The sequence below is a fragment of the Chiroxiphia lanceolata genome, chromosome 8 (assembly GCF_009829145.1).
Source record: "Chiroxiphia lanceolata isolate bChiLan1 chromosome 8, bChiLan1.pri, whole genome shotgun sequence".
In the NCBI taxonomy this organism is placed as follows: Eukaryota; Metazoa; Chordata; class Aves; order Passeriformes; family Pipridae; genus Chiroxiphia; species Chiroxiphia lanceolata.
In genome coordinates, this window is record NC_045644.1 from 17,445,519 (window position 1) to 17,461,142 (window position 15,624).

Below are 15,624 nucleotides of genomic sequence, written 5' to 3' on the forward strand. Positions count from 1 at the left end.
GCTTTCTGTACAGCCAAGCTGGTCATCTTCCCTGACAGCTCATCTTTGGCACATAGGGATAACCTGCTCCTGTGTCTCTAGGATTTCCTCCTTAAAGCATGTACAGCTTTCCTAGACTCCTTTGCCCTTCAGGACTGCCTCCCAAAGGACTGTCAACCAGGCTCCAAAGTCGGACCCCCAGAAGTCCGAGGAACAGTTGTGCTAAACAACATTCTTATTTCTCCAAGAATTGAAGTCTGTCCTTTGTGATTGCTGTGCTCAAAGACAGCCTCCACCCACCAGTCCTTCTATGTCCACTAACAGCAGGTCCATCAGGGCCTCACTCCTGTGAGTTCTGTCAGGAAGTTACCCTCCACACTCTCCAGGAACACCTAGCCTGTCTTCTCTCCACTGTAGCGTACTTCCAGCAGACATTGCTAAGTCAAAGTCATCCACCAGAACAAGTGCTAGAAACTGTAAGACTTCCCTCAGCTGCTTACAGAAAGTTTCATCTGCCTCTTCATCCTGGTCTATAACAGACTCCCACATTGATATCTGCCTTGTTGGCCTTCCCCCCAATTCTTAAAACACTCAAGTCTATTATCACCAGCACTAAGTTTTAGACACCCAAAACACTCTCTAACTTAGAGTGCTACCCCACTAGCTCTCCTTTGCCTATCCCTTCTGAGCAGCCCTCCAGTTGTGAGTTATCCCATCATGGTTCTGTGATGGCAACTGTGCCACAGTTTTCCTGCTGCACAATGGTTTCTGTTGTTTTAATTGCATATAGTGGGGACATAACACCATAATGTAAAGATTAACAGTGAAGATAGTAACAACTGCAAGACAACAATAACAACTGCAAGAACAACACTGCGCAGAAATTATAGGAAATGCCAAGACAAGGCTTTTAACTGATATTAAAGGTTTGAAAATGGGAAATCTATCAGACTCTTCTTTTAGAAGAGTTCAAATTTTATTTGGAAAGACATCAAATTCTCAAGAAGGTCCAATCAAACTACTGCCTATTCAGGAATACATGTAAAAAAATCAAGTGTGGAAGTAAGATGACTGAGTTTGACAGGACCATTCATACGCTTAATATAATTCATACACGCCAATGTTTTAGATATATTAGGAGCCTAAGACAACCTGAATATTTTTCCTGAGACAGTTTTATTGAAAGAAATCTACTCCCTAAATAAATATTTTGCCAACTTTCAAGTACTTCACTGCATTTTGCCATGGAACACACTACAGAGTTGTGTGCCAGTACTGACCAAACTTGCGTATCCATCATGCACACTGTCAACAGATACATTAGCTTAAGTTTCAAGAGCATAGTTATAGTATCAAAATAGCACACCTGACCTGACTAATGATCTCACCTGTGATCAGCCAGGCCACAGTGATACAAGTTTGGTGTTAGAGCCAGCACAATCACCACTAGCTTAGGAGAAAGAAAAGAGGTATCTTTACAAGGCATTGAGCAGAGTTGACATACTTTCACAGAACTGGTCAGGTTGGAAGGGGCCACAGCGGGTCATCTGGTCCAACCTCCCTGCTCAAGCAGGGTCATCCTAGAGTATATGGCACAGGATTGCATCCAGAGGGTTCTTGAATATCTCCAATGAGGGAGACTCCACAACCTCTCTGGGTGATCTGTTCCAGTGCACACTCACATAATACAGAAGTTCTTCCTCATGTTCAGGTAGGACTTCCTGTTCATCAGTTTCTGCCCATTGTCTCTTGTCCTTTTGCTTGGCACCACATCCTCTTGACACCCACCCTTTAGATATTTATACATATTAATGAGGTCCCCTCTCAGTTGCCTCTTCTCAAGGCTGAGCAGGCTCAAATCCATCAGCCTTTCCTCTCCAGACCCTCGATCAACTTAGTAGCTCTCCACTGCACCTGCTCCAGGAGCTCCGTGTACTTGTACTTGTGGAGCACAGTACTGCACACAGTTCAAGATGACCCAGATTGGAGACCAGCATTTAGGAAACCCCAGCTGAGACTGAATTCATTCAGAGGATTTCATGTAAAAATTCAGTGGACAAAAACCAGCACAGTGGTCATATTAAACACATTCACACTTCAAGCAACCATCACTTATGAAGAAGGGAATATTCTGTAAAGTACTACTTACAGGTATGGAGGCACTCGGTTACTGTAGTTGGCTTGATGAGATAGCCTTTACAGATATAGCAGGTGATATGAGGATTGAAATCTTTCACCAAGTGCTTCCTCTGAGTAGCCATTCGTGGGGCAGGAATTACTGGCAGAGTGCTCGGGGCCAGAGAAGCGAGTCTGAGAGGCGTCGATACCCGCAGTTCACAAGAGCTGTAGCACTGCTCTGTGCAACTGGACTTCTCCAGGCATTTGCTCCTAATTCCGCCGGTCTCACTGGGACATGGCTCATAACTCCTGCTCCCGTGCCAGGCGAGTCATTTTCCTACCTGTAACACACGTGCAAAGAGAGAGCTGTGTAAACCTGGCCGGACAGCGGCGATGCCCCGGAGGAGCAGTGTCGCCATGAACTTGGCGGGGGCACCGGGCCGTTATTTACATAACAGCAGCCCGGCAGCCGAGCTCCGAGGCCGCGCCCCCGCCCCGCCAGGCTCCGGACGAGCCGCGGGGCCGGTGACAGGTGCAGGGGCCGGAGCCGACCCCGCCGCCCTCCCTGCGCACCCCGCCCTGCGCTCCGGGCCCGCAGGCCTCGGCGGCCCCGCGGGGAGCGCCCCCCCGCCGCCCCGCGGGAGCCGCGGCCGGAGAGGGCGGCGGCGCCCCGGCTGTGCCCCCGCTCGCCCGGCTCCCGTCCCTCCCCTGCCGCACCTGCGGCGCCTCCCGCGCCCGCCGCGGCCCCCGCCGTACCTGGCGCAGCCCCGCGGCCTCGGGCGGGCGCCCGGCGAAAGAGAAAGAGAAAGGCGGCGCGCCTCCCCCCGCTCCGGGCGCTCCCTCCTCCCCGCCGGCTGCCGCGGCCGGTCCCGGGGCGGGCGGGACGGGCGCGCAGGCGCTGCTCCCCGGCCGAGCCCCGCAGCGCCCTCCGGGCGGCGGCGGCCGGAGCCCCGCGCCGGGGGAGCTCCTGCGGGGAGCGGGGGGAGCGGGGCGGCGGCGCTGCCGGGCGAGGTGAGAGCAGGAGCGGAGCCCAGCCCGCCTCCCGGGCCCCGCTGCGGCCCCGCCACCGCTTCTTCAAAATAACTTCAGCTTCTGCCCTGGAAGAGGGAAAGTTAAACTCATTGCTCCAGCCCGCAAATGCAAATGATAAACACTGGACTAAGTTACCCAAATCCTGTGAACATACATGTGTTTTCCTCGAACCGGGACCAACTAGCCAGAGAACGGCTAAGCACGAGTGAAAGCTGTCTCCACGGTTCAGGGCATCTGCTTTTTGCTCCTCTGTTCTAAGAAATGCACCATATTATTACCAAGTAATTATTCAGAAAACTCAAGTGGCCTTCATTTTTCAATTGCACTATTTCTGGAAAATTTCTTCTTCGCTGCTTTTAACAATAATGACAAAAACCTAAGGAGGCATTTTCTATATCATCTGCAATGCCACCACTTTACCTGTGACTGTGTTAGGTATTTGCTTTTCCATTCTACATTTTTAGATAAACACTTACTTTGCATTGGCCCTCCAATGCACTCTCCCTTTCATCCTTCAGTAAGTGCTGCAACAGGAGAAGGCTTTAATAATTTTGGCCTGTTCCTGCCATCCATTCTTACCTCTGGAATATTTACCATCCAAGAGATCTCCATGTGCATCAAATCAATTGGCAGTCTGAGTCAGGTGCACTAAAAACTGTTACCATTAAAGTTACAGTGCAATGATATATACATGATAAACTAGATATACAGTAATTCAACAGGACATACATAATTTTTGCTGCTAAAATATTTATCTTGTATAAGCTTATTTCTTCACAACATGAACAGAAGTTTATAAAGCTAAAAATCTTTTGAAGCAGCATAGAATCACAGATTATGCTGAGCTGGAAGGGACCCACAAGGATCATCAAGTCCAACTCCTGGCCCTGCACAGGACACTCCAAGAATCCCACCACGTACCCGAGATTGTTGTCCAAACACTTCTCGAACTCTGTCAGGCTTGGTGCTGTGACCACTTCCCTGGGGAGCCTATTCCAGTGCCCAACCACCCTCTGGGTGAAGAACCTTTTCCTAATATCCAACCTAAACCTCCCCTGACAGCTTCATGCCATTTCCTCAAGTCCTGTCGCTGGTCACCACAGAGAACAGATCAGTGCCTGCCCCTCTGCATCCCCTCGTGAGGAAGCTGTACACTGTGATGAGGTCTCCCTCAGTCTCCTCCAGGCTGAAACTGGACCAAGACCAAGTGCCCTCAGCCACTCCTCATACAGTTTCCCCTCAAGGCCCTTCACCATCTTTGTTGCCCTCCCTTGGACACTCTCTAATAGTTTAATATCTTTCTGATATTGTGGTGCCCAAAACTGCCCCCTGCACTCAAGGTGAGGCTGCCCCAGTGTAGAGCAGAGCAGAGCAGGACAATCACCTCCCTTGACCAGCTGGTGATGCTGTGCCTAATGCATCCCAGGATACAGTAACAGTTTAACAAAGAGTTGTGTTTTGATGGTTTTGGCCTTCTCTTGTTAACTGTTGTTTGCATTATTATACCATAAAGCACACACTAATGAGCCAAAGGCTAAACAACATAGAACTCTAAACTAAACATGAAGCAGAGAAATAGACAACATAGACTATATACATCTCATGGGAATATTTTAATTAGTCACATTCTGTCAGTTTAGCAGAAGTTGACATTTTTCAGAATGAGTGTGAGAGTGGCCCTGCTCGAATGTAGGTTAAGTATGATACAGCATTATTAAACTTACATACATGCATTTAAAACAAGCAACTGCTGATGCTTTCCTGGCTGTTTCAAAATGACTGCATCTGGTAAGACTTGTTTTAAAAATAAACTGGTTTCTGAGTGGGATTTCAAATCATACTTTAAGTGTCTCACTTGAAAAAAAAGAACCCAACATTTTCTAAACAAATTAGTCAGCTAGGCTCACGTTTACACAGTAATGGATGCACAGTGTTCGATTCAAGCACATCAAAAACTCAGTTATATCATTTATTATACTGTGTAGCCCACACAGTAATAATCACACAGCAGTTGTGATTATTGCAGTACTTGCAAACATACACCACTGGTACACGTTCCCACAAACCATACTTAAGTTCTTTTAAGGGCAACCAGTCCCATGCCAGGTGACAGTGTAGATGACAAATTCTTGCCTCATCTCTCCACTCAGTCCTGGTGGTACTAAGTGTACTTATGAGATGCTGACTGAAGGTGATGAAACTTGAGGCTTTCAGCACCTTTCAAGACCACAACATAAAAAGCAAACAAGAAGCATCAAAGAAGCTCTCATTTCATTATCAGAGGAAACTAGATCCTTAAATACTTACTCCCACTTTATATCATAAGGAAGAAAATTATTTTAATAAATGCTTATGAATTAATTATAATTTCAAAGGTAGTTAACTTCTAGCATTTCATACAACAGGTTTATTTAAAAATACAGGTCCATATAAGTGATATGAGAATTTTGATCTACTTATAGCAGTTAAAAGGTAACAGAGGAATCAAACAAGGCAGTCATTTCCATATTATGAAAGAAACAGAATCAAGAAAATGAACTTAGCTCATAAGAGTAAATATATATCATGTATTGGTGACAGGAAACATGGTATGACAGAGAGGGTGATTACAGCCCTAAAATGAGTGATGAAAATACAGCTGCTCTCATTTTTTTGTGTTTCTCAAACTTTTGACTTTCTCATCAACTGACTTATACTCAGCAGTTCCAAGAGTGTCCTCTAACACAGTGCTTACTGTTTTTTTAAACCAAGTCCTTTTTTACATATATGAACTTGTCTAACAAATAGAAAATAAAGACTGCTTTCTAAGCATTATCAACATTGAGGAGTAGTTTCTTGAAATCCCTAAAGAACTACTGGATCATCCTCATGAACGTGAGTAATTATTTACATGTGTAACAGAGTAATTATTTACATTTAATAAGAATTAAATGTATCTTTTTAAAGGAACAGCCAGGACACACAAGAATATGTGAACTCTAAGAATTTCATTAAAGCGGTTCCAACATTTTTGAAAAATACCAATGTTCGACATCAGTTCCCAAGTAAATTCCAGAGAGAAAATAAACACTGGTCAATATTCAAATTCTCAGTAACATTTGAAATGAGTGCATAATTCTAATTCTGCAAGTAGATCTACATTAGTACAATGCTACATCCCTACAGAGCTACACTGGAGTCTGTTTCTAGGCAAGTCTCCAACTACCCTCCAGTTATCCTAAGAGTTACTTGTATTTTGTAGATGAAGAATGATGGGGACACATCTGAACCAGGAAATTAATGGAAAACAAATCCCTGCTTCTCTTAATAGAAATTATGTAGCAATCTGAATGATATTTAGAGGGAACTGAGCCTCTAGACATTTGATGAAAATGCCATTCTACAACTTTTAAAAACTTGAAAACTTCACCACATTGTTTAGGTTGGAAGTCATCTCCTGAGATCATCTAATTCAACCCGTCTGCTCAAGCAGGGTCAGCTAAAGCAGGTTGTCTAGGACTGTATCCAGTGGGGTTTTGATTATCTTCACAGATGCAGTTGTACCCATTCTCTGAGCAATCTGTTCCCATTTTGATCACTTTCATAGTAAAAAAAAAAAAAAGTTTTCTTTTTATCAGATGGAATTTCATGTGTTTCAGTTTGTGCCCATTACCTTTTGTCCTGTCAGTGGACACCTCTGAGAGCAGTTTGACTTTCTTATCTACATTCTCTCCCACTGAGTATTTATACATGCTGATAAGATCCCCTTGAGCCTTTTTCTTCCCAGCTGAGCAGTCCCCAAACTCTCAGCCTCTCCTCAAATGAACAATGTTCCAGTACCTTAACCATCTTTATGGCCCTTGGGCTGGACTCACTTCACATTTTTCTTGTTCTGAGAAGCCCAAAACTGGCCATAGCACTCCATGTGTCACCTCGTCAGTCTTGAACAGAGAGGAAAATCAACCTCCCGCGAACTGCAGGCAACTTACTTGAATTTACTGCATAGTTACTCAGGTGTGAAGAAGAGATGACAAATAACCACTTTGGGATCTCTTATTTCCAGTGAAATTCCCAATCAAGTAGAACATTATCTAGAATAGAACCATACACTAATTGGCATCTTGTCCAATGCCTCTGCTCAAATCAGGTCTAACATTAAGGTTAATTCAGATTGCTCAGGGCTTCACCCAAAGAAAGTCTGTATATATCCAAGGATGGCAATTCTATAGCCTCTCTGGGCAACCTGTCTCAACCCTTGGCAATCCTCATTGTGGGTTTATTTCCTTAGGTCCATTTCTTTAGGTTTAGTTCTTAGCTCTTTTTAGGCAAAGAGTAGTTACATTGTGTATCACATAAACAATGTTACTATGCTCAGTGTGAAGACTGCCTTTTATTTGATAGGAAACGATAGGAATTAGGCTATTCTTATCCCTATTACTTACTCGTGAAAATTATCAGCAAAGAGGTTTTGCATTTCTACCATGAGGGTTTTTCTTCATCCCTACTGAGCTCTCTGTAAGATGCCATATATTAGCACATAATAGCACTTCTGGGATATATATAGCATTTCTTTATGCTTACTCTTCTTTTATAGCCTAAAGTAAAGTAGAAAAGCAGGTTGCAAAATGCCAACATCTGTATTATTAGGCCATTGGCAAATACATAAACAAGACAAATTCTTTCGAGATATACTTCAAGAGTAAGGTAAAATTGTGTCACAAAATGTTCCAACTTTGTTGAACTAATTTCAAGCAAATTTTAAAAAGAGAAATCATAAAGTTCCTACAGATTTCACTATAATTGGCTGCTAGTAAAGAAGAAACAATCAAATAAGTTACTCTAGCAAGGGAAAGATGAGCAGATCTGTATTGTCAAATATTTCCTTGGCACACTAAAATACTGGTCAACCATGGCACATGCTGTCTCTTCCCAGCTAGGGAAACACAAAAAACAAGTGAGAAACAAGGTCATAGCAGTGGGAGAGGGAGACTGCCACTGCAAGGAAAAAAAATCATAACTTTGAAATAAAATTGCCTAGAAATTGTCACAAGCACGAAGAAGACAATTTAACTTTAGACACTTGTATGCAGAGGTTGAAGCGAAAAAATATCTGGTTTAGAACATATTATTAGGTGACCATTAAACATACTGAGTGAAGATCTTGTGACTAGCTTGACATACCTCCCTGCAAATAACAAATTTAAGAACTGTAGTTACAATCCTCAGCAGTACTGCAAATTTAAAAACACCAACCTATTACAGCAGAATTCAAACTACTCAGCTGAAAGCAGCTGTAGATTTAAGTGCGATGACCATACTTTTAAAAAGTATTTTCCTAGTGTTTCTTTGATTATTTTGTCACTATTCTGTATTTTTCTTTTGAAGAGTAGTCTTAATAGGCAGGATTACATGCATCAGACACAAACATTTCCAGAAGTTTCCCAGAGAAAGTGAGATAAACTTCTAACTTCTAAAATATTAAGTGACCAATTGTCTATTCAGTTACTCTAGTATCCAACTGTATGAACTGTGATAAGCTGTTGCTTTCTGGTTTGGTTTTTTTTTTAAAGCATAGTACAGATACAGTATAGGCTGCCATGTAGCCAAGCTGATTGTTCATGGGTCATGAGAATGACCTCACTGCCATCACTTTGTCTTTAAAGGCAAAAATCTCTATTATGGTATAGAGGCTTGTATTGTGCTACAACAATTTATATTTTTTTCTTTTCTTCATAGGGAATTGATTTTTGGTGATCAGGTAAAGAGGGGTTTGCTTTTGAACCATCAGAGATTGCTCACAGGGAGTGACAACAGCAGGAGGCTTACAAGATGTGAAATCAAGATGCTTCTGTGCCTCCATTTGCCCATGTGCTTGGTTAAAAAAACAGTGATCTGTGATAGAGTTCTGGAGGAACTCTGGGCAATTAAATACTGGTGGTATCCTCAACGTGTCTTGGTTTTGCTTCATGGCACACTGACTTCCACGCACTTTGGTCTGCTGTCTACACCTCCTTTAGCTTTTTATAGGGTATTGAAAAAAGTGGTTTGTGGTTCGTGGTATGTTCTGTAGGCTGCAATGGAGGAGGCATTATTTCAGAGTTGCCTTTGATTGTGGGGAACCACAGGGAATGACCAAAGTAGTCTTTTGCAGTCCTATGTTTTATATAAATTTCTAGCAATTCTGTATAAGTACACAATCAAGCGATTCTGTACAAATAGAGCAAGTAATGGTCACGTATTTTGGTAACATCTTAAAGAAGAGGCATCACTTGAAACAATTGACTTGGTTCTTAATCAGCTCTTCTCCATCCATCAAAAACATCTGCACTTTCAGAATTACTTTTTTGGTCCCTGGCCAAAAAAGTTTTGGTCTCTCACTTCTGCTGCAGTTTGTTAGACTGTCTCTGAATTCACAGAAATCTTACCAGTCTTGCCATTTCTATTACTGTATATTCTCTAATCCTTCTTAACTACTTTACCTATTGCTATCTGATTATATGTTTCTGCTAGTTCAGTTCAGTTCCCTTTTACTCTACTCTCTGCAATAGTATCACCTCTTATTTTGTGGCTTTTACAGAGAAAATCTTCTCTGGAATTAATGCTACTTCAAGTCTCCCTGCTACTACACAATGGAAAAAATAATCCAGTCAGTGACAAGTGGAACCACATTATCAGAAAAACTCCAGTGGGGTAACATGCCCAGGCCAGCCTGAATATAGCTGTTATCTGCATGGGCAAGACTATGTCTCCTCCATAGATTTCTAGGAAGGTCATACTGTAAAACACTTTGCCAATTCTATATAGGTATCCTTCCAGGGAAAAAGTATCTCTGTACCAGTATGAACATAGGTTTAGAGTTTTTTAATTGAGTCTCAATGAAGCCTATGCTTTTCCACAAGACATCCTACTGGCTACTTGCTACAGTTCGATCACTCTTGTTTTAAAATCCTTGTTTCTGTCAGTAATATATAGCCTCTCCCATTCTACATTGCATTTTATACATATATAAGAAATCTATTATATTACGTATTTTTCCACTCTTTTTCCCCCTGAAATCATCAAAGCCCCTTACATCAACATATACAGCACAGCTAAACAATAACCTAAATCGTTCAAATAGTTTTATGAGTGTCATCTTTCAATTTCAAGGAAATTGAAAGACAAATGAAAACAATGAAAACAAACTGTAAGAACCCTCCAGTGACTCCCGCTAAAATTGTTACAAACAGATTTTGTTTCTTACAGTTGAAAACTGGCAGGAATGCAAATCAAATTGTATCACACATGTCAAACAGCTTCACAATTATGCAATCAACTTGCACTGCAAATTAAAAACAAGACTTGCTACTAGATCTTAAGTCAAAACAAATTTAAAACTTCAATAAGCTCTGCAAAAGCAATCCTCAACAAATCTACTCATGCCTGTTATGACGGCAGAACCAGCAAACAAAGAGGCTTGAAAGGAAATAGAAAAGTAGCAACCAAATTGCCTCATCTTTTACATGACAAATTAATGACATTCACAACATCTTAGGGAGTTAACTACTCTACTTCAATCGATTTTCAACAGAAGTTCTGTTTCCAGCTCTCTCAAGAATAAAACCTTTAACTTAATAACACAATGTTGGATGGACTCCGTTTCATTTACGCCGCACGGGAAGACTCATTCATGGGAACCATCACTTTGTCAGCCCATTAAAACAGTAGCTTCATTGGACAAAACTTGTGAATTTAGTTTTTAACTTGTAAAATAGACAATGTTTCTTCTGGATAAACTAAGAGAAAATAGGGTGCAGACCAACATACCGAGCTTCACATCCTCCTCACATCTTTTTTGACAGCATTTTAGTGTACATCTAAAGGTCTGTGCCGCAACATGTTCCATGTGATCCAATCCATCCAATCATATGACCATAGTCATTGTGGAATTTGGCCTACTGAGTTAGATAAAAATCATTCCATAAGAACAAGGAAAAATAGAATTTTTTTATATATTTTTGATATTTGTAACAGTTCACATTAACAAATGAGAGTCACTCCAAATAACATTTCACTGAAAGCATTACCTTGAAATACTAATCATTTTTATCCACCATACTAATGGAAAAAGAATAAGCAAACCTGATACTTTTAGTTGATTCTTCACACGAATAATATGCTATTTTTGGGGAGAGAGAAGCTCAGGATTCTAGTCAGAAGCTATTCTCAAGTGAGCAATCACTGCTCAGCCATAACTTTGCTTATATGCCAGTACTGCAGTGCCACTACCTTAGGAAGTTGACAGTGTTGGTTTTCCCAACCATAGTCCTATGACTTCAGTAAATCAGAAAACTTTGCATAAATGGTACCTGTGTCTGCTGTTATCATCACTGAGTTTTCTGAAGAAAAGATGTATAAAACAATTCTCAAGTATGAAAAATAAGTTTGAGGGGGTTTTTTTGAGTTTTTTTGCAATTACAAAGCCATGGCCTTCAGACTCTGCCTGCATGTAAACAGCATATTCTCGGTTTATGTGCATTTAATCAGACTGAGCACAAAATCAACCAAAAAATGTGAGACTGTGTTTACCATCCCTGCATCTTGAGCTTCCTTTTGTAATGCTGGGAAGTCTGGGTTCAGCACGGTGCTAGTGAAATGACATGGCTTTTAGCTGAGTAGGCTATGGCAGTTTGGACTCCCTGTTTTTAGGCACTGGACAGAGAAGTATAAAATCAGCATCATTCTTTACTATTTTTCTTTACTATTCTTTACTAGGCTGAGGGAGCTGGGGTTGTTTAGCCTTGAGAAGAGAAGGCTCAGGGGAGACCTCATCGCTCTCTACAACTACCTGAGAGGAGGTTGTAGCCAGGTGGGGGTTGGTCTCTTCTCCCAGGCAATCAGCAGTAGGACAAGAGGGCATGGCCTTAAGCTGCGCCAGGGGAGGTTTAGGTTAGACATTAGAAAGAAATTCTTTACAGAGAGGGTAATCAGCCATTGGAATGGGTTGCCCAGGGAAGTGGTGGATTCTCTGTCCCCGGAGGTTTTTAAGACGAGGCTGGACGTGTCACTTAGTGCCATGGTCTAGCAACTGTGGTGGTAGTGGATCAAGGGTTGGACTTGATGATCTCAGAGGTCCTTTCCAACCCGTCTGATTCTAGGAATCTATGATTCATACCTCACTGCTATTTCTAATCTGCATTGCGAGAGTTTCAAATCCTATAGTCACTGTCAAACACTAAGAGATTCCATGAGATTTATCAGATATAACACCTCAGCTTCAGTTAGCCAGCTGCCTTTTCTTTTCACTGTATCAACACACTTAAAAAAACCCTCCAAACCAACACTAAACTCTTTTACTTTCAAAATTTTTCACGTTTTGTAATGAACTGAGCTCCCTGTTAAAAACATTTCAAGAATGTTTTCCTAAAGTAAATAATAAACTATGCTAAAGGTACACCATTTCTGACCTTTCTAAATTACAATAATCTGTATGCATTTTACTGAGTTTTTTTAGATGTGACTATTTTCTTCAGTACTGTATTAAGTATAGGTTCTAGAGGATTAAAGCTAGAAGGTTTCACCTATCAATTTACATGGCAAATCTCACTCAATTCCCTAATCTAATACCCCTGGTAGACTTTAAAGAATAAAAGGCATAATACTCTTAAAATTATTTCTCTTTATCACAAATGCATAGATGGAAATATGAAATTTTGACACAGTATTTGGCTTATGAGAACTTGTTGATACATGTAACACATAGTCTGCTCCTATCATCATCATGCTGTCTATTTAACAATTCACATTTAAATACAAGACCTCAGTTGCCACAGATCAGTAGGAATAAAATTAAGGAGATTTAAATGTTTCCTGCTGAGAAGCCTGGAATGCTGTCTAGTGTTTTATCCCATGTCTTTTAAACTTGTCAGAAACACTGGTGCCATCCAAACCCTCCATCAGTCAGGAGCTAAAATATGTATTTGGGGGCTATGTCTTCCATTAAGCAGCAACTTAACAAAATCATGAGAGAAACCATTATAACAAAATACATTAAAAAAACCCACAACCTTCAAACATATACTGCCAACTTACAGTTTTATCTGATATATTTAACATGTATTGTACAATTTTCTTCATTGCATCTGTTGGTCTCCACGTTTGTACCAGTGAAGCAATACCCTCTCCCCTCCTTTTTCTTTATATATTGGTGAACAGCGTAAAAAATTCAAGAACAGATGAAAAGTCTTAAGTTGAGGTACTGAAACAGCTTCCTAATAATCTATTTTATGTTAGTATACTTCAGTCAATAAGGACAAACTAATTAATTTCAGTAGAGAGACTCAATAATATTCCTGAGAAGTAAAATTTTTGATACAATTTACATGGTGCTAACAAAACCACATAACAAAGGCTGTTATAAAGAAGAGAAACAGAAAGTACGCTGCTTTGCTGTAGATAGATTACATCCAGCAATGAATGATGAAAGAAAAAGTAGCTCCATAGTTTGTCTAGGGTCTAGGAAGACCTGTCTTAATCTTTAGAAATGCAATTTTTACTTAGTGAGTACTAAGTCAATATTACTAATTTTAGAGCAAACATCTTCACTATGGACATGACCTTTCAATGATATTATTGTCCAAACTACTGTCACTGATGTAAACAGGAGCCAATTTAAATGGCACTTAGTGCCCAAAGAACAATAAACTTGTAACTACTTACAAGAATACTGTAAGTAATTTATTTAGCATAGACAAAAGTGCTGAAGATTCCTACTTCTTTGATAAGTGTCTCTTCTTCAAAGCCACAGAACACAGTAACTTTAGTCAGACAAGACGTAAATATTGACCATAAAAAGTGAAAGGTACCTGCTACTGTACCACATAATATTTTCCCCTCTGTTTATGATTTTATCATACAAAGGGCTTGAACAGTCACTAAGATGATTAAGGGATTGGAGCATCTATCATATGAGAACAGGCTGAAAGAACTGAGGTTTCTTAGGGCCTTGCTCAGTGGGGTTCTTAGCAATGTGTATAAATACCTGACAGTGGAAGCAAATAAGACAGAGCAAGAGACTTCTTAATACTGTCCAGTAACAGGACAAGAAGTAGTGCACACAAACTGAAACATGGGAAATTCCATTTAAACATAAGGAAAAAAAATCTACTGTGAGGGTGAAAAAATGCTAGAATTATTTGCTTGGTGAGGCTGCAGAGTCTCCATCCTTCACAACTGGTCTAGTTGACCCTGCTTTGAACAGAGGGGCTGGAATAGACAAACAGGCAATGAGGTGGACTGAAAACTGACTCAAGTGCCAGAAAGTTTGTGATCAGGAACAAACAGTCCAGCTGGAAGTCAGTCACTACTGGAGTACTTCTTGAGTTGAGAATGGGGCCAGTACTGCGTAACATCATCATTAATGACCTGATGATGGCACAGAGTGCACACTCAGCAATTTTTCAGATGATGCAACACTCTGCCCAAGTTCATGTTGAGGACTGACAGGCTCAAAATCAGATGATGCTGGGATTCTGTGACATACTACCCAGAATTACTGAACAGGTCTGGAATATGGTCACTATACCTGCTGTTCTAGGCTACGTATGAACAGCAAGTGTTAGTCATTCCTGTTGAGTCTGAACAGTATCAGGTGTATGCAGTGGTGAATTCTGGGGTCTTGTCTCACAGCCATGACACTGGCCCCTCCTGAGTTTGCAGCATGGTTACTAGGGACACCCCCAAGCACGCATTCGCTCTGTCACATCCTTGTCTACATTATCCTATGGGATCCACTGTGGTGAGCACCATAATGTAAACTAAACAAAAGCTACTGGGTTTTCCTAAAAATCATTACAGATTGATATCATATTACACTAGCTTTGTGTCCATTCCCATTTGTTTCATGACATGTCTAAAAAATTTAAATTATGAAGAAGCTACTGTTAAATAATTTAAGGACAGACTTACCATTATAACTTCCTGGAATAGTGCATAACAGCAATATACACAGTCCTAATAAACTAGGTTAATAGCTGCTTTGTATGTCCCAACTTCCCTCTTCTTTCCCTTCATTCAAGCTTTTCTATTTCTTGTTTCCTTTCTGCATTCCCCTGCTTCTTTGGTGTGTTACATCTCTTAGAGGCACCAGATTTTAACTCAAAACCTGATGAACAAATTTACCTGTTAGCTTCAAGAAAAATAATTTTGTTTTCAGAACAGTACAGCTTTGGGGTAGAGGTGTTACTCCATGTTATTTATGTAATAGATAAATCCTTCATGAAGAGGAAATCTCAACAATCTCAAACTACAGGAAATGTCCTTCCAAGGTATAACACTCTACTCAATCAAATAAGTTTCATATTCTGTTTACCACTTGGCTTTTGAACACTATAGTCCAATCCTCATAGAGGAGAATGTCATTTCAGGAGTGGGTAACTCATGCAGGAAACAGGCTCTCTGTTAGAGGTCATTCAGGATGAGAGGTAGCCAGATTTAGGGTCTGGGCTATGTATTACCACTATCCAGCTCCAGGGAAAT

The 15,624-nt window shown here is 41.0% G+C and overlaps 1 protein-coding gene across 3 annotated transcripts in view; it reads right to left on the bottom strand.

The window, feature by feature from the left end:
• The window catches only part of PCGF5 (polycomb group ring finger 5), a 65,464-nt gene that overhangs the window by 33,383 nt on the left and 16,457 nt on the right, over nucleotides 1-15,624 (bottom strand). For 2 of the 3 annotated variants that reach the window (XM_032694602.1, XM_032694600.1), the window contains exon 3: nucleotides 2,129-2,438. In XM_032694602.1, coding sequence (XP_032550493.1) covers nucleotides 2,129-2,240 — 112 coding nt within the window. In that variant the 5' untranslated portion in view covers nucleotides 2,241-2,438. Of the gene's footprint in view, nucleotides 1-2,128; nucleotides 2,439-2,853; nucleotides 2,958-15,624 lie in introns of those variants that run through there. The other variant, XM_032694601.1, reaches the window with a different exon arrangement.